This window comes from Andrena cerasifolii, chromosome 6 (genome assembly GCF_050908995.1).
Source record: "Andrena cerasifolii isolate SP2316 chromosome 6, iyAndCera1_principal, whole genome shotgun sequence".
Lineage (NCBI taxonomy): Eukaryota > Metazoa > Arthropoda > Insecta > Hymenoptera > Andrenidae > Andrena > Andrena cerasifolii.
The window spans coordinates 6,366,959-6,388,812 of record NC_135123.1 but is presented as its reverse complement, the minus strand read 5'-3'; the positions used below and the strand labels follow the sequence as shown (position 1 = coordinate 6,388,812).

Sequence of the window (21,854 nt, the reverse complement as noted above, 5' to 3'; positions counted from 1 at the left end):
TATTCACGGCGGATAATCGTGCCGATTCTATTTCTGAAGGAGGACTTCGACACGGTGTTGGAGCAGGCGAAACTGTATCGAATAATAAAAACAACTTTATTTATATCCTTTAAATTATTCACTCGCATAGACTAATTTTTATCCTTTAACACTTTCATGTCCTCGGGTACTTCTGCATTCTCTGCATCTCCACCTTCTACATATGATGGTTCCTCCACTAACGATTTCAATTTGAAAACTATCGGTATGTGTTCTAGAACAGGATTCATTTTCTGCAGGCACCTTATCCAAGACAACAGGGAGTCTTTCGAGGAAGTACCAGTGGCGCACATCGCGTAATACACGCCGTCGTCTTGTTCGTGAATGGTAACAGGTACGTCGATGTTGAGCTTCTCCCAAAATGGGATTTGCAACTTAGAAACATCTGAAAATGAAACAGCAAAATCTAATGATTACCAAGTACAGAGCAATCAATATACAGGGTGCATACAAATTATATGTCACGACCACCGTGCAGGATGGGTGTGTAATAGGGTGGCTCTTATTTACTCTTGGTAAAAAACTTTTTCAAGATTTTCTCCGGGACACCCTCCAGAATAGTTCCAAATAATTAAAAAAAAAAAATCCGTGTAAAGTTTGAGCCCGATCGGATAACGGGAAAAGGTGCTGCCCCTGAGCCTTTAAACATTTAAATAATTATTTAACAGTTCGCGAAGTCGATTTTATATAATATCCTCCAAGTTATTGATTAAATAAAAAAATATGTCAAACAAAAGTTGTAGATCCGGACAAGGAGCATCTTTTATATTCTATTACTTTTTCTCGTGCGACAAACGGTTTTTGAAAAAAGTCCGAAAAACTAAAAAAAACTTTTTCCTCAAATTTTGAAAGCTTAAATGCTTTTTAAACATTTAAGGGGGGGCATATACCGAAATATGCGAAAAAGATAAATAATTTTTTGTTCTTATTTTCAGTGTTTGATGTCATGAATGTTTCCTGAAAATTTGAGATCGAAATTCGCAAAAATATCGAAATATGAGACTTTATATCCGATATTTTTGCGAATATTTTTATAACGCAAATTTTTATACGCCCTGTACAAAATACAAGGAGTCTCAGTTTCCTCACCGTCGAAACTATCATAAATGACCTCTCTCTTTATTGGATCACCCTTCAATACAAAATAATCTAGACATTGATCGGCGACCCAAATTATAAACGGCCCTTCTATGAACAGAGCTTTATCGGTCGGCTGTACAGCGAGCAGTTCCTGCTGCGATCTGCTCATAGACGATATAATCCATGTATCTTCGATGGAGTCTGGTACATCTTTCGTTCGATATTCTGTAATTTTGGCTTGCGCGTCTATGCTGGATACCTTTCTCAAGGCGTAGCAAGCAAGTTCTTTCGGGTCCTTGGGTGTGGGCTGCGGAACTGGCCAAGGATTCAGCCTGGAGAACTTTGGTAACCAATATATCATCCGGCCCAACCTTTTCATCGCGTAACTTCTCTCGCCGAAAATGTTTATGATCATTTGCTGCATCTCGTAGTCGGGCTGCACGTGATTCTCTTCCATTTTCATGAGTAACATCAAAGCTGTGTCCTGCTGCTTCGGATAATGGTACATCATGACTTGGTAAATGTTGGTTGGTATGAAGGGCCCTTTTGGAAATATGTCAAGTAAGGCCTTGTACACTTCCAAGTCTTTGTTCACGCCGAATTCGTCCATGTACTTTAAAGCGATCGTAATAAACTCCACGTGTCCCCTTCGTAAAGTGTTTTCTCTGAGGTACAAGCGTATAACGTCTAGAAATGTTTCCTTCTCCTTCATTTCCATCTCGTGGAACGGCGCGTGTACGAATTTGGCAGGAACATGCTTTTTATCGCTCGAAACTTCGTGACTTCTATGAAAATACTTGACAACCGGTAGTGGCGTGATTGTCCATTCTTTGGGTAATGGAGCCTTCTTTAGTAAGTTGGAAGATGTTCTTATTAGTAAATTCATACTAGCTGCCTCTTTAGATCATACGATTATATTTAAGTTCATTGCGATTTATACACTATCCTTGGGGTGTATAACCTCTGAGTTTCGAGTTAAATAAACACTTCGATACGTAGCACGGAGACTTAACATTCTCGAAATGGTACTTGTGCCATAACTGTTCACATTAGTCTTTCATTTAGCATCGCGCTATGATGCATCTTCTGTTATGGCAATTATTTAAACTTAAATTAATCGGAAAACATGCCACTGATCGTGCTTCGAGTAAACATGGCAAGTGATGGCAAGTGCCATCTCTATTGGAACACGTTTGACTCTGACGTAAGAAAATTAAGGGTAGACACGGGTAATGCAGCGCGCTGTACACCGACACAATCTGGCCCGAAACGTGGGTTTGGGAGAATACAGTTATCGTCCTTATATGAGCAGATTTTGGGCTGGGTGAGGTCTCTCATTCGGAAGAGGAAGGTTCAATGCAGCCCGCTCTGGTCATGGTTCAACGAGATTGTGTTGATGTCTAATAATATGAGTATTCAAAGTAGAGAAAAAATCGACAAAATACACTCGCAGATTCCAAGTATTTGTAGGTTACTAAACGTCACTAAAAGAGTTTTGTGACCCAAATGATGACCAGAGCTGGCTGCATTGAACCTTTCTCTTTCGAATGAACCTTTATTCAGCCCAAAATCTGATCATATAAGATCATATAATACAGAGCAAGTCACGTGACAAATTTAGTTGAGATAGTGGATGATTTCTTACTGCCAACGTAGAATATTGTAGCATAAGCACATTTCAAGTAATTAAAATGTACCCGCAATGAATTTTCTACAGCTGAAAATTTCTTTCCACATTCAAAATAGAATATGCAAGTAGCAAACAGCTCTCTCTCGCGTTCACAAGGCAGCCGCGTATCTATCGGTATTACCATTTGCAGAAAAAAAAACTGCTGTAATACCGACCTGCCAAATCGGCGAGGTCACGTGACGTGTCTACCCCCTTAAGCAAATACAATAGGCACTGTTGAGAACCTCTGCTATAAAAGAGGATGTAAATAGAACAGTTGTAAATTATATACAGTATTATATTTTCTATGGAGGTGGAAATGTTTCAATTTTGAATCAGTGAACTCAGTGGTATATATGACGAAACAAAGAACTTATCGAGTACTGGAAATTGATTGACTAATCAGCATTTATTTAAGATTCTTGGATGGACAAAAGGGTAATTAAGGATTGGGAGGCAGGAATTTCTTTTGATAATACTCAAAATATTCAACATAGAAATAATTACAACACGAGGTAAGTTTTCTCATTTCACTGTGTTAACGATCAGACAAGTAGCAAATGAAGGTTTTAAACAGAGTTCTTCGATTTTGTGCATTTGCAGCTTGTATTAAAGGTTATTGAAAGCCACAGAAGTATATTTTTTTTTATAGAAGAAGCTATAACGATATTAAATATTAAACAGTATTAAAACATTGTTGAATACTCCGTCAGAATGAATCCCCTACTGAAGATATTTCTGTCCCATTGTTGGGCAAATATATACTTGATAATTGGAGTGAGCATTGGGCTAAGTCTCAGTATGATATCAATACCAATCAGCACGAACGATTATGACAGCAAAGCGGATCAGTTAATACATTACTCGAATGACCAAGAAGACTTGGACGAGTATGAGCCGAAAATAAACATCAACAGTAAACCGCAACAGGCACAGAAAGTTCCGAAAACTCTGGTGCGCCCGAGATACTATTCCACAGAACTTGGTATCAGAGAGAAGCTTTTCGTTGGCGTGATCACAAGCCAGCAGTATTTGCACAGTAGAGACATAGCGATTAATAAGACAATTGCTCACATCGTGGACAAAGTACGCTACTTTATTTCCATACCAGAAGGAACTAAACCTAACGTCACTCTCCCTGGCATAGTCGGGTTCACGGATACCAGAAGCATATTAAAGCCATTCCACACCCTGAAATACATAATCGACAACTACTTGGAGAATTATGATTACTATTTGTTGATCAAAGATGTGAGCTATGTCAATGCTAGAAAATTAGTTGAATCTGTTGCCAAGATTAGCGTAAGTCAGAGTATTCACATGGGTGTTCTCGGAGATATTCCAAGTTATTGTTCCTTAGGTAAAATAAGTTGAGCGTATCAAAGAATCTAGCTGCTGCAACTAACGTCTCGTTATTCATTTTCAGACTCGGGGATTCTCTTGAGTAACTCTATAATACAGGAATTGAAGAACAATTTAGACTGGTGCGTAAGGAACGCTTATTCCGACTCGGACGACGTGAACCTCGGACGATGCATCGTTCACTCTTCGTCGACACCTTGCTCCAATCGTATACAAGGACAGAGCTTCTCATTTGCCGCGTTGAAACCCACGTTTCTGTTCGAACGGGACTTTAAGAGTCTAGCCAGGAACGAAGAATTTACAGACTCCCTTGTGATTTACCCAATCTACGATCACCTTCTTATTTACAAATTCAACACTTACTTTACAGCGGTGAGTTCGTTATATACAGCTTTAAAAGCGGTCCACGATGCGTCTGACAATGTTGCTCGCTGATTTCAGATGGAGTCGATGAAAATTCAAGAAAAGATTTCTGATATTCGGAAAGCAGTCGTGGATATGGCACATTTGGGCCCGCCGCAGGAAGGGAACGTCTCCTGGCCGGTTGGCAACCAACGAGGGAACAAAGCCTCTGGACGCTTCGACATGTTACGATGGACGTATTTCAACGAGACGCATACATTTTTCAGCACGGACTTCTCAAGTGTGCAGGAATTAAAGACAGACATGAAACTAGACATTGAAAGGATAATCAACGTGACAGCTTCCAAAGTAATTGCTGGCTCCGAGCAGAAATTAAAATTTAAAAGATTATTGAACGGCTATGAGAAGTTTGACGCCTCGCGAGGAATGGATTACATATTGGATTTAGCGTTCGTCGATGTAGTTACTGGTAAAGAAGTCAGAAAGAGAATCGAAGTGTGCAAGCCGCTTGGGAAAGTTGAGATTTTACCAGTTCCTTACGTAACGGAGAATACAAGAGTGAATATAATATTGACCGTCGACTTTAGCAAAAAGGAAGCTGCGTTGAGCTTTTTGGAGCAATACGCTTTAGATTGCATGGAGAAGAATTATAAAACTTTCCTCATGGTGGTCGGTACTCCAATTATATCTACAAGGGAAGATCCCGCACCCGAAAATTCAAAAAATTCTGAAACTGGATATGCAGGGGATTTTCTCCTGATTACAACGCAATTTTTTTCTGCACAAATCCACTCTATAGTCCAGTGAAATTAAGATCTGTATTCGGAATAATTCCCAGCAAGCTAAATTTTGGTATGGGCCTTTATTTGGTCGTTTTAAACAATATGTCAAAAGTCCCCATCGACCGCTGCTAAATATTTTACAGAGGGTTGAAAAAAAAAACAACTATTTTTCGCGAATATCTCGTTATCTAGCAACTTTGCGACAAAAATAGTTATTATACAATTTATAGCTTAGGAAATTCTCTACAAAAAAGGACCTATGAGTTTTTTTCGTAGGAGTAACCATTTTCATGTATGTCGGGTTACCAAGTTGCAACAGTAATCAGAAGAAAATCCCTTACATATCCACAAAGTTTTAGAATTTTTGGGTTCGGGATCTGCCCTTGTAAGAAAGCTTCCTGTACGTTTCTTTGAATACCGACTCTTACGTAGGCTCTTCTCTACAACTTCGACTCCACTTCAAAAGGCAAGAGGGATGTATTCTACGATATCAAACAATATGCTCTGATGTTGGCGGAGAAGTATAAAAAGAACCAGCTGAAAATCACTTGGCTCTCCATACGCCTGCCAAACAACGTAATCTCCATCGAATTGGATCCAATGCTGAACATTGCTATTACAGACTTATGCATCAGGAAATTCTCCCCTGAAAGCTTGATACTCTTTGTCGAAACTGGGATACAGCTTCGATTGGATTATTTAAACAGAGTACGTTTCTTATTTGTCGCGTGGAACATACATACTTTGTAATTGATATTTCATTATCCAGATTCGTATGAATACCATCAGCCAGAATCAAATATTCAGCCCGATTCCTTTCGCGGAATTCCAGCCCGATATAGTTCACATAAACGACGCGAAGCAAGTCGAGACAGATATCAACCGCAACCACGGGAGATACGACGAATACAATTACAATAATATTGCTTTCTACGTGAAGGATTACAACGCAAGTACGTGGCTCTCTGTGCACTTTCATTAGGTAATCATTCCCGCAAGTACTTTTCCACGTATGTTTCAGTGCGACGCACCGTCGAAGCTAGCATTCCTATAACGCGCTCCGACCGAGACATTCCCTCTCTCCTGAAGCTCTCTCAAGACATACCCGTCACATCGTTGTTCGAGATGTTCGTCTCTTTTAGTAACGTGCACATGCTGCGCGCGATAGAGCCGGCCCTTAAAGTGAAATACAAGAACGTCAATTGCTCTGCCACGTACAACGAATATATCCACAAGACCTGTGTCCGATCGAAGAACTTCTACCTGGGTCGGCGCAGTCAGCTCGCCAGATTAGTCTTGGATTACCAGACTTACAAAAACAATTTACCAGCGTAAGCTGCGCTCGCAGTGAAAGGTACCACCAAATATTAAAGATTACGTAATGTTAAGTAATGAGCTGTTAATGTATAAATGTTCGACACGAGATTCGATATTGCATACCCTATTTTCTATGCATGTACATAACGATATCCATACTATAATGAATACTTTATTAAATTTATACAATTCATTTAAATAAATATTTTGTAAGTAATACAGTCGTTTAATCGTTTCGCATACACATCACATACGACACCTTGTGTTACAAAGAGACCGCGAGGGAAAACAATTGGATGTGCCGCGTGCGGCATATAAAGATCGAAGCTTTTTTTGATTTTTACCGAGACCACCAAGGATCAAATAGAGATTTAAAAAAAAAACAATGCAATTTCGCCATTAGGAAGTACGTAGAGGATTTTGGCAAGATTTCTACCTTCGATGTAAGAAAGTAAAGATCATATAATTACACTAAATATTAGTCAATAGTAATTGTACAATCCCTAATACCTTATACGTAAATGTACATACGCTACATTACCACCTGCGCTCCTTTTTTTCTCCATATATTCACTGCTTTCGAAAGGCAAAGGTTTCTGTACTTGTATATAGCGTAGCTTACTGCAATACATAGGTAGTACGTGGAGGAGCATGATCTCGCACTCGCTATACAGACTTTCCCGCTGCGACGTGAAATGAAATCAACATTTTTCTATAGCATCTTCCTGAATCCTTCGATACCGCAAACGATACGCCAAAAAGAGAACGCGCAATTGCTTGGCAACACGATCTTTCGAAGATCTTTCCGTAGCCTCTGAAAAATACTGTTTTAACAGGAACGTAATCATTCGAGAAGTTAAAAAAAAAACATTGCACGCTGTATACACATACGTTACCATTAATCACTGTCGGATTCCGATTCTGATAATTGCAGATCTTCGGTTAGCAGATTATCTGGCATCACTAGCGTAGGGGACGAAGCTGTGCTGTTTAAGTGTCCTAAAAAAGAATTCCGTAGTAGTATTAAAATATACTGAAAGGAGGGGCTAAGAAAAATAGGAAATATCCCGAAGATGTACCATTAGTTTTCGGCAGCACCGAAGCATATCCAGTGTCGGAATCGCTGTCTGAGCTATCCGAGCTCGAACTACTTGAAGTAGAGTCGCTGAGGGCTCCTTGGTCGCTGTCCATGGTCACGGGTTTCGTAGTCGGTTGAGCATTTACCGCGGGAGACGATTTCGGAGGAGCAGAGGAGTTGATCGTTGGGAACGGCGCGGATGGCGGTAAAGGGCAGTCGTCGTTATCGAGGCCGATCATAGGTAAACTAGCCAAAGTCGATGGTGCCATTGAAGGTTGCACTGGTGAACTAAAGTTCTGTGTGTTTTTAGTACGTTTAGAAAAAGATCTTAACATATAACAGTAACGTTAACTATTTCCAAAGCATTTCGACTCTCCGTACTTCTTTTCACGATCATTAAAATAACGTACTGAACCCGGCAACCGTTTACCTTTAACGTTAAAGAATACTTAAATACCTATTGACTGATATAGAAGGTGGACTCTTGCCGTGGTAAGGAGAAACTCGGAGGGGACTGTACTGTTTCGGGTGTAACTGAACGCTGGGTTCTCTTTTCTTTCCACTCGTCACTTTCGTTCTGCCAGTTGCCCTGCCATGTGTAGGACTTCTCCTAGTTTCCACCGGGGTTATAGGTCTATTGCTGCTATTCCCCCCAGGAACAGTTAAATGTGATTGAGGCTTCGATTCTGTTCTGGAAAATGATAAGATATATATCAGTAATGCATGGACCGACAGTGTTAAATCACGTGCGTTACAAAAAATAGCATGTTTCATTTTTCTTACAAACAACAGCTCGTTTCAATTTGCCATGTAAATAAGCACATTGCAGGGTTTTTGAAGAGTATTAGCACGTTCGGTCTTCCGCCGTGAAAACGGCGGCTTTTATGACCATTTTACTGAGCATAAAATATATTTGTGTTCAGGTATAACATTATATGGTACCTGTAGGAATTTTGGGGTAAAACCCTTGTTTGAATTCATATGCAGAGGATCCAAGAAATTGTTCTGCAAGCATAAATGGCACCATTCAAATGAGTATGGGATCCATCGATATTGTTTTTAGACCTCATTGAAGTAATATGGCATGGTAGCGGTACGGTCAATCGACCGTAATAGTGAAGCGTCCGCGCGACGTCCGGTCCATTTACCCGATTCGGCGCGAACCACCGTATTTACCACCCCACTGCGACGTTAATAGGAGCCGCACCACCCTGGGGATAGGCTTATTTTGTAGAAAGAACCTCAAGGAATATGGTAGCATTTTTTCGGATTTTTAAAATCGCGACCGAATTTGCAAAATAAAAATTTCTTTATAATTTTCAATGTTGCAAAATTAATTTGCCGATCTAGAAAAAAAATTATTCGGGAAGGTCGATCCTTCCACATTAAAATAGAATCAACTAAATCCGACAAATAGTTTTTGAGATAAAAATTCATAAGTACAACCCATTTTCACGAAAATAGGCAAAAATCGCAAAATTCAAGGCCCTGTATTTTTTAAACAAACTCCAAGTCGACAAAATGATGACTTAAACCCCCCCTAATTCCACGAGGACTACAACATATTCAAGTTTAAAAGAAATCCGAGACACCGAGAGAAAATAATGATCGAGTTGGCGTGGAATGATCCAAACATGCTATTCTTCGCAAGAAAAATGAAATGTGCTAGTTTTCCTAACGCACGTCGAAATGTAATGTATAAGAACGAATGTATCATAGCTGTACCGAGTCTTTTTAACTTGTATGTTCGCCGTCAGCTTTTCCAAAGTAATTTCCCCGGTCACTCTATCTATTATCAAAACGCACTCCTTATGGTGAGGTCTCTGAGAACCTTTAAACACCGTGTGAGGGATTCCAGCGCCGTCCAAATGTGGGACTGTAACTGTCATTGTGTTATTCGCACCAACATCGACCCTGGCCACTTTGGAAACGTCCACGCTCGCTGGCTTGAAATCATCTGCAATTACGAAAGCAACGTTAAGGTGCATACCTTCCTATTAGACTAGAAGCTGCGCTATCCTATCTATAGCAAGTATGAAACAAACGCCAGCTATGCGAGTCAACCACTGACATCTCTCACATTCGACCGATCTACGTCAATCATATCTACATGCCATTCTTCCACGAGTAATGACGTTTCGTATGCCAAGGAAAGCAAAAACTTTAGAAACGCGACATTGCTCGCGGAGCACCCAGAAAGATTCATCCCCTAAACTTAACGATTCCCTGGTACTAACATTTCAGGGTGTGAAAAGCCGTGGATCTGTTGTTGGTAAAGGTCGGACCCAGCTTGAGCTCCCGAATTTCGGGGCCCAAACCGAGCCGCTCTGCCATGTCACGCCCGATACCTTGGAAGTTCGTTTCGGGGGCAGAAGCGACCGATTTATATCGGGTCGCCTTTCGGGGACGTGCGCGAGCACCGTGCCCAGGGGCACTCGCGATTCACGGGGAACTAGGATCACCCGCGGCACGTTTTACTCGCTGGCCTGCCAAAATATGGCAGAGACGCGCACTCGCATCTTCCAGTAACAGCTGCTACGAAAGCTGCGCGGTTTATGCTGTTACCGCTGGCTGATTCTTCCGTCCGCTGGTTTCGTCACGTGCACGGGAACGATTATCATTTACTGCGTTCCGATGCGAGGCGAATTTGTTACCGTGCAGAGGAATCGAGAGGAATCCAACGATATTGTCACGGCTCGCGCAATACGATTCTCCGCTGACCTAGTTCGTCCGGGTGTCTGCGCTCATGAAGATCCACACTTATGGTTAATTCATTTTTTATAATATCGCTCGAATGTACTATTAAAAGTCTGATCGTACCGATTCGAATGTCGAGTGGATGGAAGTCAAGGTACGTAACGATCCAAGGGAGGAGTGATCGCCGAGAGACACATCGCGGCGGACGTTTTAACGTTCAATTGAAAATTAACTTTCCGAGAATGTTATAGGAATTTAAGTATTATCATTGGATCTGCGCGGAATACAGATGGGGGTTATGAGATGGAATACTGACGGATATGACGTCTGAAAAGGAACTAGATCGACCTTTGCTTTTCCTCCTCAATGATTAAAGATTCAAAGATTTTTTGGCGACGCAAAAGAGTTTACGAAAGAGTGCGATTCTTTTGATGTTGGTTGGAGAAGATTGAACGGTTCTTTGGTCTTTAGGAGCTAGTTACTTTTGAATGCGATCCTTCCCGTCACGTAGGGAGATTTCTTCGTTCACTCTTTCTAGGGAATTCCTCGCAAGTGCGGAATGCCGCGAGATTTGAATTAACGAGCGTATATAGAGGAAAACTCAGTTTATTTTCGTAAAGATGTAAAACTGCAGTAACTGTATATTTATAATAAATATTATTCACAATTCGTTTATAGTCAGGACCATGAAAATTTCTATGAAGCACAGAGAGTACTGAGTCAAGTCGGTACTCGGGATATCGTAATAGTAGCAAAACTCGTCGATGAAAAACCGTTCGAATATGCACGAGGCGACTAAGCTGATAACATTGTAATTAGTGTTCCGTAAGCCTACCAATGTAATCATCAACAGCTGTAACGTGGATGCGATGTTTAATAGCAACTGATGCCTCCTTATTTGGCTCTCCTTCCGTTTCGATTGCAGCTGGAAAAATATTGGCAAAATGCCAAAAGAAAGTACTATGAGCCAAACTGTTTCATTAATCCCATATCCGTTTAGGATACCAGCGGTAAACAATGCCAGGGGCACAACATCAACAATCTTGGAGTACCAATCGTAGCAGATCCTTAAGTACTTTGCTACGTTGGTTGCCGGTGTAATAAGTGGTGCTCCTGGAAGTAATATTGCTACAAATAATGGGCACAGTACTCTACGCGCTTAGTGAAACATAGGTGCTATTGCATTGCTAAGTATTACGGCGTGACTTAATTGCTCGCAAACAACAAAGCAGGAAACGTGTTTCTGATTTGTGAAGTGTTGCAAGAGTATTAAGTCTTTGGAATATTCACCTATACCCACTTAACAGAATCTGATAGCAAGAGAAGAGAATGCAACGGCGATGCTGTTCATTTCTAATCTTCGAATGCGATACATGGAACTATAGTTTTATGATTAATTCGAGAGTGCACGTACAGTTGGAACTTGCGAGAAATAATACGAACGATATGTATTTAGATACTTATGCTATCGTTATATATAATTCCTAACTATTAAAATTTGGGTTAAAACACATAAAAATGAATTTATAATGTTTAATAAGGAGGTTGTGTGTTTTAACACAACAGGCAATGCAACTGGATTAGATAAATGTTATAGGTATGTACGTGTTATGTATATGTACTCATAAGTATGAAAGACACTAACAAGGAGAGTCTCCCAGGAGTCCGCCTCCGATCGCTTTGATTTTTGGATATGTTTTAGAGAACCAAAAAATAAGAAGTACGTGTCTTTTTATTTCGACTCGTTTGTATGTTTAGGGGGTGAAAGCACCCCTGAAAGTTCATAAGAGTTACAAAATTGTGTTGAGTAAAACTTCATATAAATTTCACTTGCTTCATAATTATCTAAAAAGCAAAGCAATCGGAGACAAATACCTGAACACCTTATAACTTTGAGGGGTGGTTTCACCCCCTAAATATGAAACCGGGCCGCTATAAAAAAACACGTATATCTTATTTTTTTGGTCCTCTAAAACATATCCAAAATTCAAAGCAATCAGAGGCGGACACCTCTAAACTATTGCGTCACATTACAATACCACATGAATGAGGATTATTGCATGCGAATGGATATTATTAGCGACAGAAGCCATAACAGGAAAGCAAAAATGAAGCAATGCGACGTATATAAGTAAAGCTACCTCTACAAGCTAGTGCCGAATAAAAATCTGCTCCAGAATAAGCGTACTACGATCTACTCCAAAGCGATAGGTCTTTTCTGTTGGATATCTCATTGGATCCAGTGCGCTGAAGTTTCAATATTATTTCTCACCTGTTCCAACGAAAATCGAAACGCTACAAAAGGCCAACTAAAAAGAAGCCTTCCACCTTCAGAGCTCTGCGCTCGAAAGTACAATATCCTTCACGTAGTTTCATACCAACTAATCCTCCGCGTGACCCCCAATAATTTATAAACTGTACTTTTAGGGGGCCCTGTACAGACAACGTTGCTTTAACAATACAACTAGGCGAATACCAAGATGCAAGATACCCAAGCATCAAAGGGTACTTCCTTACCGAACCTGAGCATCCCCAGGATGGAGTGCGAGAGTAGAATTTGGAAGGCACGGGAAGACCAAGGGCTTGCTTTACCATAGGGGTCGCGAAGAATTACCATGCAACCGATCGTCACAAGAAATTTCGCTAGATGCGCTAGGACGCTGCTCGGGCAAACCATGGTCACCTTTTCTTCACAGATACCTTGTTTCCTGACTCGATTAATCTCGTGTCGGGAGATCTGTTCGACTCGATGAAAATTTCCATGCGATCACGATAAACGAACGTAGATACGAGGAAGTGCCTTTGTCTTATCGGTGAAGTAACTTCTTCTACGGTTCGCTCAGTGTCCAGCTAGGTTATGTCCGATTATATCGACACCAGCTACCACTATCTTTCACTCTACGTGACTCTACGATCCCTATCTATTTAATCTAGATCAGGGGGACCAAGCCGTCTTTGTTTGGCTGAAGTTTTCCCGTTTAGTTAGCACCGCATTGGTAGGAGGCGCTAGGTACATCACACACACATACCTACGTGTATCAGTAAGCACGACACACAACCTTTCGACTTTGGTGAAATGTTACCATGACGACCGTCGTCATTTAGAAATATTTGGCGCAGACACGAGGAAGTGTCCTCACTTTCCCTGGTTTACTCTTTCTAAGGCCGTCTGACCATGGATTGTCGCGTCAGTGACGCGTATGCAGCAGATAGAAGGATATACAAAGAAATTGAATATATTTTCTTTTCCTAAGAAAAGAAGAAATATTCAATTTCAATGTTTATCCTTCTATCTGCTGCATACGTGTCGCTGGCGCGACGATCCGTGGACAGGTTTTAAAGTAAACGGTGCATTACACGTATACACATACACATACGTCCCGATTCACACCAATTCACACATTCACAGTTTAGTACGCACCTCATTGGTAGGAGGCGCTACAAACTCTGCTTCAACTTTCGTAAGAGGGAAGCTTGTCCCCCCTGATCTAGACCTGTTCCCGTCAGATAAACCACAAACGTTAACCTAGATAGTAACGTAGGCATCAATTCATAACGGTTATCAGCCGTGAATCCAGTACGATTCACTAGATACTGCAGACGTGTTTGATACTCATCCTACGTGCAGATATTAAGTCCACCCAATAAATAAGAAAAATGTCCTTTTATGGCACAAAGAAATTCACCCCACGGAGCATCTATTTTTTCTTAACCGGCATCCATATTCCATATTGTGATAAGTAACTTCTAGTTATTTTCAAGTCCTTCGTATGCGTTCAAATTAATTTAATGTTTGAATGCTTGGAAAGAAAATTAGCTCTCTACCGATCGACGAGTTAGGAAGTATGTGAAACGATGAAATGAAAATATTGAAAAATGTGCAGATTGCATATAGATCGGATGACAGAAATCAGCGAGCCAATGATCGATATAATAGAATATATATATATATTATTAGCGTATAAAGGGGGAACAAGGGGGTGATTTGGCAAGCAAGTTCTGGCAAGGGTAGGCAGAGGGTTCGTGGCAAGAGTTTTGCATGAGAAGAACAGAAGAAATCAAGGACAAGCCGCAGAGTTGAACGTCTTTACTTTCGTTTGAAAGCGGCAGCGTGACTAATACATGCATCGTCGATGCGCGTTGATGGTTCCGTTCAGTTCCGCTGAAAGTTTTGCGGCTGTACTGCAGTATTTTTACCCTTGACAACTTGTCGTGTAATCGTGGTAAACGTTCGTGCGCGCTCGACGTGAAATCGTTACACCAACCTAAACCCTGCACGAACTTCACTGCATTGGAAATTCGGATTTCGTTTGTCGCAGTGGTTGTCGAACCTAGCCTCTCAAAAGGGACGCGAGGCATGCTCTATCATATACTGTACTTTCGTCGTGTTTTTAATAAAATAGAGACAGATATCCCAAATTCAACGCGAATCAAGTTTCCTGAGAGGTGATTTGGTTTTAATGATTACCAACCGGCTCGATTTCACGTCATAGAAATGTCCACGATAAGGGACATTTCTATCGCTAATTCGAAGAATCGGGATAGCCGATAAAAATAGTTGAAGTTGAAATTGCAGATAATACGGATTAAGTACTCGTGTAGGGATAACGAACAGTGCAACAGTAACAGTGACTGTTAAATAACGGCTTTGTACATTTCCTGGATTTAAACGTCAGTGCACATACGAGCTGGTCGAGTCGCCCGGCAAGTGCTGCCACCTGGCGTCCCTAATATTCAAAGGAACACCACTCCACTCTGTGAACTCTGAATAAATAACGAGTCAGTGAAAATCCCATTCACGAAACGGCCGTCGCTACTTCGAATTTAAAAGCGTAGCGGTATCATTTAAGACTCGTTTATCTTTAGTCGAGCGTAGAATTCCGACGATTAATCTTAATCGTTTCACGTCGCTTCTGGCACAATTTTCATACGCGTTTTGTCTTATCACGGATTACCGATCCGGGAATCCGAAATCGCGTGCCCCGTTATCGCTTCGTCCTTATTTACGTAAGGGCGTCTTCGCGGGGAACATATTTGCGTTGCGTTACATCTCAAATATTAGGCACCCGCCCGAAACGGATCCACTTGCGCTGTGTATGTTTAAAAGCAGGTTGCTAAATAAGCTTTGCCCGCCTATATATATATGGAAGCCAGGAATAGAAATTTGCGACATTTTTACATTAGGCGCCAGAAACGCTATTTTAATATGTAACCGCTTGGCGCGCGGCGAACAGATTCCAAATTAACGAGCCCTTGAAAAGCTGACCGACGGTCAGCCGTGATTAATCGAAGGGCGTTACTGGGAAGTCTCTTCTTCGTTAGCACCTCTAGGGATAACGAATTCTCCCAACGGTTCCGAACTTCCTTACGTAACGGCTGCTTCGATCGGGGTTTAATTCCACGCTGGAGTAAATATTGTTTTCACCTCGGTCACGGTCCTTAACGCTACGCTGAAATCCTGCCTTTTTTTCTGCCACCTCCGTTCCGCCAGAGATTACTCATTGCCCCGCGCGTCACGCTGAAACTTACAATGCTGTTGCAATTAAGTTACGTGACGGGGAAAAACACGCCGCGGCGTTGTATTCGCTTATCAATGTCCCATGATATCTATCTGGGTTTTTACCTGCTGCGTGCTCGCCCGGATGACTCCCATCGCCCAGTCCATAAACGATAAGGAATATACCGTGACCCACTGTTTACTTGACGGCGTGTCACAGTGCTAGCGTAAAAGAAAGTCCCTCGACCTTTCCGGCGCCGATTAATATTCAGCTTCGCGCCAACGATCCACAGCGGTTTAAAATGCGATTCTAGCTGAGCAAAAATATCTTCGTCATTATTTTTTCCTGCACGTATATATATATATATATATATATATATATATATATATATATATATATATATATATATTACTAGTACTTACTAATTTATTCTTTATAATATTATTTCTGCTTATTTATGATTATTTTTTGCTTCTTTCAAGCTGGAATTTTTTAAACAACTTAATCTTCTTTTGAATGCTAATTGCTAGGCGAGGAGCGATTCATTTCTGAGGATCGGTTTAGCGTGGCTGAAGACGTACCGTGGCCGTTACGTTTCGGTTAAAGAGGCGCGCCTCCGAGTGTCCCCTTCGTTAGCGATTTAGTGGATGATGACGGGAGGTACAATGCACGTGTAACGAGGTAGAGAGAGAGAGAGAGATGTCGCGGAGAAAGAGGGTCGGACGAATCTCGAGGTCCCACGTGGGCACCTGGGGCATTGTGCCATTTGTGGTATTAAAAAAAGGGGACACGGGCCAGACTGCTATCGATCATTGATACGCTGTTCCGCGGGATCATGCAGCGCTGCTTCTGCCTTCTATATAGGCAGTCATCGTCGCGCATTCGTCTCATCCACGGCGGATGTTATGCGACGTTCTTGCTACGTGGTCTTGTTTTGACAGCGGAATGATTCACGACGCCTGCTTATGTACCAACGGCGACGGTTTAAGCCATTTTTACGGCCGCGCAATTGACTCGATGCTAGACTTTGAGTATTACGTTAGTGCCGTAAACGATAACATCGATAATTCCATTTATGTAAACAAAAATAATTGAATGAAATTCTGTTTACAGCGCCCCTTTTGAAATAATTAGTAATCGCGCTAAAAGTTTCGTTTAAAATATCTTTCCGATATTTGTCTTTTAATATTATCCATTTGTAAATCATTCCTCTTCGTTATGATTAAATTTTAATTAGAATAAATTTCATTTTTTGAAGATTTATGTATTTTATTGTTTTATTACTATTTTTACCCTCCCCCACAACTTTTTAGGCGATGGGGTTAGGTTGGGGCGGGGCCTTCGAAGATTTGATAACCCCGGGCCCCAAAAATCTTAATCCGGGCCTGGGTAGACATTGGCAGTTACTTAACATGTATTAAAGAAGGAAAACGATACAAACGTTATGTATTTTCGTAATAGGATACTTAACTTAAAGCGAATGTAAAAATTAAAAAAAAAATTTAAGTGTCAATGTAACTTCAGATTGGTAAAACTTTGGCGTTATGACAGAAAATGTTATGTATTTTATTACAGGTAATAGACAGTGGCCGGTTTAAGAAGTAAGGCCCAGGTGGCAAACGTTCTGACGGGTCCATTTTTGCGGGAAAACGAAGAGGTAGTTTACTAAAAATGGGCCAAGTGTAGTAGTACGAAGAAATATAGCGTTTGGATAAAATCATAATTTTTAAAAAAAAAATGGGGCCTGGTGGCATCATTTTTTATGAAAATGAGAATTCCAAGTCGAATTAAATTATGGGGCAAAATCAGTGGCGGAGCAGTTGCCACCTGGGCCCCAAGGTCCCATCTTAAAAAAAATAAGATTTTATCCAGACACTGTATTCTTTTCGTTTCGCATAATTTTTATACCACACGTGCCTAAATTTATTTGTACTTGAGGAGCTTGCAACAAGAGGGGCGCAGCTCGATCTTTACCACTTGAAGTAAATTAAAAAAAAACGTCCATGAAATTTAATTTCTCGACTTAAAATTAAAAAGAGAACACGAATTGAAAAATATATTTTTTTCCACGCAATAAGCAGTAGTTAGCGAGTTGACAAGTTTTTATTCCTATTTGTGGTAAATTTTTCAAATCTGGATGGGTGCAGATTCAAATGATTCCTATACGTAATCATAATTTGTTTTTGGAGATGGGGCCATCTGGGTAGGGGCCCAGGCGGCAACTGCTCATCAGCCGCCCTGTTAAATCCGCCGCTGGTAATAGGATCCTTAAAGCAATCGTAAAAATCTTAATTCTCATATCACATAACAAAATGTTACTAAAATATGCCAACGTCCTCCCGCTTTATGGTGGCATTCTACAAGACGTAACTCTCTCTCTCTGATAGAGCTATCTCACTTTTGTTCCATGCACGTCGAATACCCTTGCAGGGCGAAGGAAACGACTGAATAAAACAGTGGCTGCCTTAAATTCCCACGAAGCGACGTTGTCGTTCAAGTTCCATTTTTTGCCTATTCCCAATTTGCTTCCACCTTAGAAAGCTGTCGCGCCAACGTCATTCCTTCCAATTCAAATGGCAGAATTCTCGCCGCTTCTTTTGTCCTCCGGGAACTTCGTTAGGTCCGCTAATGAAACAATCGCGGGGAAGGCTTAATGAATTCCGCTTTCCTCTGTTAAATGTGACGTGAAATCGTTACCTCCGTCGACTAATGTTAGGTTCAACGAGCTCGTGGAAAACCCAGGGAAATCGGGGGGGAAACTTCTCCCGGAAGTTGCCTAGCAGCGTTACAAATTTATTTCCCTCCGAATATCTCTTGGCACCTTGGCGCAGCTCAACTTCAACTTCGTCACCGCGTTTCCTAGCGAGCCGAGGCGCACGTTCCCTGGAGGAGTATCAAAAGCGACGTTTAAATGATCCTCGGTCGGTATCGCGTTCAAGAATCGCGGAACGCTTCCTTTAAATAAAGCCCCTTGACCTTGGTGGCCCGAGCTCGCCGCGAATTTCCCGGCGAATTTACGTAAATAATTTGTCGAAATGAATGGATCCGCTCGTAAAACGCTACTTTGAATAGCTCCGCGCGACCTTGCCAGCAAAAGGAGGAAGAGGAACAATGAGAGCCGCGCAGATACACGCGCGATAAATTAAAAAGTCACGCGACCGGTTCGTTGGAGATTAAATCCGGTGGAAATCCACGACCGGCCAATGAGATCGCGCGGAGATGTCACTTACTGATTACGAGAAACGCAGACGTCCACGGAACGTAATAATACTAATTAAAAATGGAAGTACCACGTTGGTGTAGAATTTAATTATTTATTTAATTTGGCACAGGGGGTGTGTACTGGGTGCGTAGCACACGGGCTCCAGTAAACGGAGAAAAGAAATTAAGAAAAAAGTGAGAGGGAATTTTTTTTTATTTGATTAAAATAAATTTAATTTTATAAACCGACTTGAACTTCAAATTGGAATATAATTTCTAATATAATAATCTAATAGTATTAATCACGCGGCAATGAAGAAGTCACATATTTAAATACGCCAATGTTTATTTCTTTGATTTCTGTATTTTCATTTTTATTATCCGTTTTCGCGAAAAGATGTTACGCTGTTGTACCGTTCAGAAATTCTTCGGGGCCCCCAAATATTTCTCCCCTCCGGGCCCCTTTGTAGGAATAGCCGGCCCTGAATTTGACGAAAGCATGCTGACGTAGATCGCAGAGGGTTAAAATTAATAGCAGTCGATACGAAATACCGCGTACCGCTGAGTTGCTGCACTGCAAAAATTTGTAGCAACTGTTTCCTTTGGCAGCGAAATATGAAGCGGGTAAAGCGACACGCGGGCCAGCCTATCTCCCCGGCGGTGTGCGTAGAATCTACCTGGCATATCAGTGCCCAACGAGCGGCGATAGGCGGTGCAATGCATTTTCTCGCGGTGTCCGCCGATCAATGCGTATCGCGTTCGAATCGAGTCGTTTCCACCGCGTAACCAGGACGCCCGCCTAGCAAATAAATAAAAGAGGGAAACGCTTTCTGATCGACGTCCCACTCCGCCACGCTAACGGACGCCCGAACCGCTGCGATTTCGCAGGTCGGTAACGTCGCCGGCTTCGATCTACTCGAAGCCATTCAACCGGCTTCGATATCTCGCGAAACGATTCTCGCGATCTGCAGGATCGCCGAGGAGAAGAGCGGAGACGCGAGCCGCGGATTCCGCGTAACGACCTGTTCCTTTCACTCGACCCTTTTGCAGCGTCTAGTCCTCGTTTTCCTCGAAAGAATTAGCTGCCCATTGTGACGACAGCCGCTCGACGCTAGGCTGCCGATACGCGGGGATGGAGGAGGAACGGGGGAGGGGGGGGGGGGACGAGCGAGAGAGACAGAAAACAGTGGCTACGCGTGAGGAAGTAAGTACGTTCGCGGATAGAAGCGGGAGAAGAAAGTGACGACGGCGGGGCAGCCTCGAGACTGCGCCGCTTGCGCGGAGACGCAGGAGGGAGGAGAACGAAATAACGGTAGAAGAGTGTCGTTTACGCGACGCGAGAAGACCAGACGCGACCGTTGGCGTCGAAGAGAAAACACAGGCTTGGTGGTTTTCCATTCAGGTACTTTAATAAACATGTACAGTTGAACGCAAATCTGTCGAACGTGTCACCCATTAATTGATGATGTATATATCACGGTTTGAACACGGGGCGGACTGCATAGTCAGTAGTCGTCTCGCGAGAAACAACGAAACGGTTAATAACGACCCCGCCTAAGTACGCGCCTCTGGATTAAATTAATACGAGCTGTAATTGGCAATGTTCCTGCGCGAGGCGAGAATCCCTCTTCAATCGCTACCCCCTCGGCAATTGACGCTAATAAAAAAGATTCGCGCGACTGCAGCAGTGGGTGAATTATAATTTCATAGAAAAGTCGGTGAAAAGTTGTGTCGAGTACTCGGCCCTTTGCCACCCTGCCCCCTCTCCCTTCGTCCTGCGGCGAATTCTCCAGAATAAAAACTGCGCCTCACTATCCGACTCTATTAGGCACGGACGAATCTCAATTCGCTGCGCCGACGCTGCTTAAACTTAAAAGTCTCTAAGCTGAACGTCCCAATTTCTGCTGATTTAAGAGGTAACTCGTCATAAGGTGTAAAAAATTTGTTTGTCATCAAAATTTGCAGCGTAATTGATTAATTATTTAATAATAAATCAACCGATGGAAAAATTATTTAAGAAAGATATTTCAAGATGTTTAACTGTTAGTAATTTTGTAATTAAACATATAATGCTCTAAATGTCCGTATGTCTGCTCACGAAAAATAGCGATGCAAGAATTAGAATTATTTTGTTGCAACTACAGTACAAACGTGACGCATATATTAATAAGAAAAACACGAAATGAGCAGAAATTGGGACACGAGCAGAAATTGGGACATTCACCTTACGGTTGAGAAACGTAAACGTACGGCAGAGGCTTAAAAGAAAAGAGAATTCTTCCCAAAATCATTTCGACTGTTAAAAAAAGGAAACAGTACAATTTATAAATACATAGATGTATGTACAGACGTCATAAATATCGTAAACAAAAGAAACAAATGTACAATCTTAAATCGAAGTAGATTGTCCGTCATTTCGCATCGAGGAAAATGGTCGATCCTCGGAACAGCCTGTTTCCGGACAGTCCTCTTAAATCACACCGTCGTCCCTCCGTTTCCACCGCGTGTCGTTCGACACGCGTCGCGTACACACACACTACACACGCACACACATCGGGCATACATCACTCACGCGCAAGTCGCACTTATTATATCCACGTTTCAGGCTCCACCAACGAACGGTAGGATACACAATATTGCTATCGAATATTACAGGCTATCGATCCCCCTCGATAGAGCGCACAACATTCGATCGTAGCGGTCCCGACCCCCTTCCCATTTGGCAGTAAAGAAACGAAGCAATTAATTCAATTAATATCGCGGAATCA

At 41.8% G+C, this 21,854-nt stretch overlaps 4 protein-coding genes and 1 long non-coding RNA gene across 10 annotated transcripts in view; 1 reads left to right on the top strand and 4 right to left on the bottom strand.

Moving 5' to 3' along the window:
- Positions 1 to 77: 77 nt before the first annotated feature.
- Ecsit (evolutionarily conserved signaling intermediate in Toll pathway, mitochondrial) lies at positions 78 to 2,314 on the bottom strand. Its single transcript, XM_076813562.1, has 2 exons — positions 1,129 to 2,314; positions 78 to 424 (listed from the first exon to the last, which is right to left on the bottom strand). Exons 1-2 carry the CDS (start codon positions 2,003 to 2,005, stop codon positions 132 to 134), a joined length of 1,170 nt encoding a protein of 389 aa, XP_076669677.1. The 5' UTR covers positions 2,006 to 2,314; the 3' UTR covers positions 78 to 131.
- A 728-nt stretch (positions 2,315 to 3,042) lies between these two features.
- Positions 3,043 to 6,829, top strand: Chpf (Chondroitin polymerizing factor). The gene is made up of 7 exons (XM_076814543.1): positions 3,043 to 3,303; positions 3,392 to 4,148; positions 4,215 to 4,522; positions 4,592 to 5,182; positions 5,728 to 6,003; positions 6,065 to 6,248; positions 6,317 to 6,829. The coding sequence occupies exons 2-7, from the start codon at positions 3,503 to 3,505 to the stop codon at positions 6,628 to 6,630; spliced, it is 2,319 nt and encodes a 772-aa protein (XP_076670658.1). The 5' UTR covers positions 3,043 to 3,303; positions 3,392 to 3,502; the 3' UTR covers positions 6,631 to 6,829.
- LOC143369987 (ceramide glucosyltransferase-like) overlaps positions 6,767 to 21,854 on the bottom strand; it is a 29,302-nt gene continuing 14,214 nt past the window's right edge. Inside the window, exons 1-7 of one of the 6 annotated variants that reach the window (XM_076814552.1) lie at positions 10,511 to 10,673; positions 9,928 to 10,428; positions 9,416 to 9,647; positions 8,148 to 8,381; positions 7,692 to 7,978; positions 7,504 to 7,611; positions 6,767 to 7,436 (exon numbers count right to left, since the gene is read on the bottom strand). In XM_076814552.1, the coding sequence (XP_076670667.1) occupies positions 7,511 to 7,611; positions 7,692 to 7,978; positions 8,148 to 8,381; positions 9,416 to 9,647; positions 9,928 to 10,024 (951 nt within the window). In that variant the 5' untranslated portion in view covers positions 10,025 to 10,428; positions 10,511 to 10,673 and the 3' untranslated portion in view covers positions 6,767 to 7,436; positions 7,504 to 7,510. The other 5 variants (XM_076814553.1, XM_076814548.1, XM_076814550.1 and 2 more) reach the window with 5 other exon arrangements.
- Positions 10,978 to 13,357, bottom strand: LOC143369989 (uncharacterized). Its single transcript, XM_076814556.1, has 2 exons — positions 12,905 to 13,357; positions 10,978 to 11,500 (listed from the first exon to the last, which is right to left on the bottom strand). The coding sequence occupies exons 1-2, from the start codon at positions 13,062 to 13,064 to the stop codon at positions 11,049 to 11,051; spliced, it is 612 nt and encodes a 203-aa protein (XP_076670671.1). The 5' UTR covers positions 13,065 to 13,357; the 3' UTR covers positions 10,978 to 11,048.
- On the bottom strand, positions 20,474 to 21,563 carry LOC143369990 (uncharacterized). Its single transcript, XR_013085541.1, has 2 exons — positions 21,311 to 21,563; positions 20,474 to 20,964 (listed from the first exon to the last, which is right to left on the bottom strand). It is a non-coding gene; the product is annotated as an uncharacterized LOC143369990 (long non-coding RNA).

Coding starts and splice junctions, on each gene's coding strand:
- Ecsit (XM_076813562.1), bottom strand. CDS start 2,005: ATGAATTTACTAATAAGAACATCTTCCAACTTACTAAAGAAGGCTCCA. Junction 425..1,128: donor CATTTATGATAGTTTCGACG/GTGAGGAAACTG, acceptor TTTCATTTTCAG/ATGTTTCTAAGTTGCAAATC.
- Chpf (XM_076814543.1), top strand. CDS start 3,503: ATGAATCCCCTACTGAAGATATTTCTGTCCCATTGTTGGGCAAATATA. Junction 4,149..4,214: donor TCCAAGTTATTGTTCCTTAG/GTAAAATAAGTT, acceptor ATTCATTTTCAG/ACTCGGGGATTCTCTTGAGT. Junction 5,183..5,727: donor ATAAAACTTTCCTCATGGTG/GTCGGTACTCCA, acceptor ACTCTTACGTAG/GCTCTTCTCTACAACTTCGA.
- LOC143369989 (XM_076814556.1), bottom strand. CDS start 13,064: ATGGTTTGCCCGAGCAGCGTCCTAGCGCATCTAGCGAAATTTCTTGTG. Junction 11,501..12,904: donor CCTGGGGATGCTCAGGTTCG/GTAAGGAAGTAC, acceptor TATTACTTCCAG/GAGCACCACTTATTACACCG.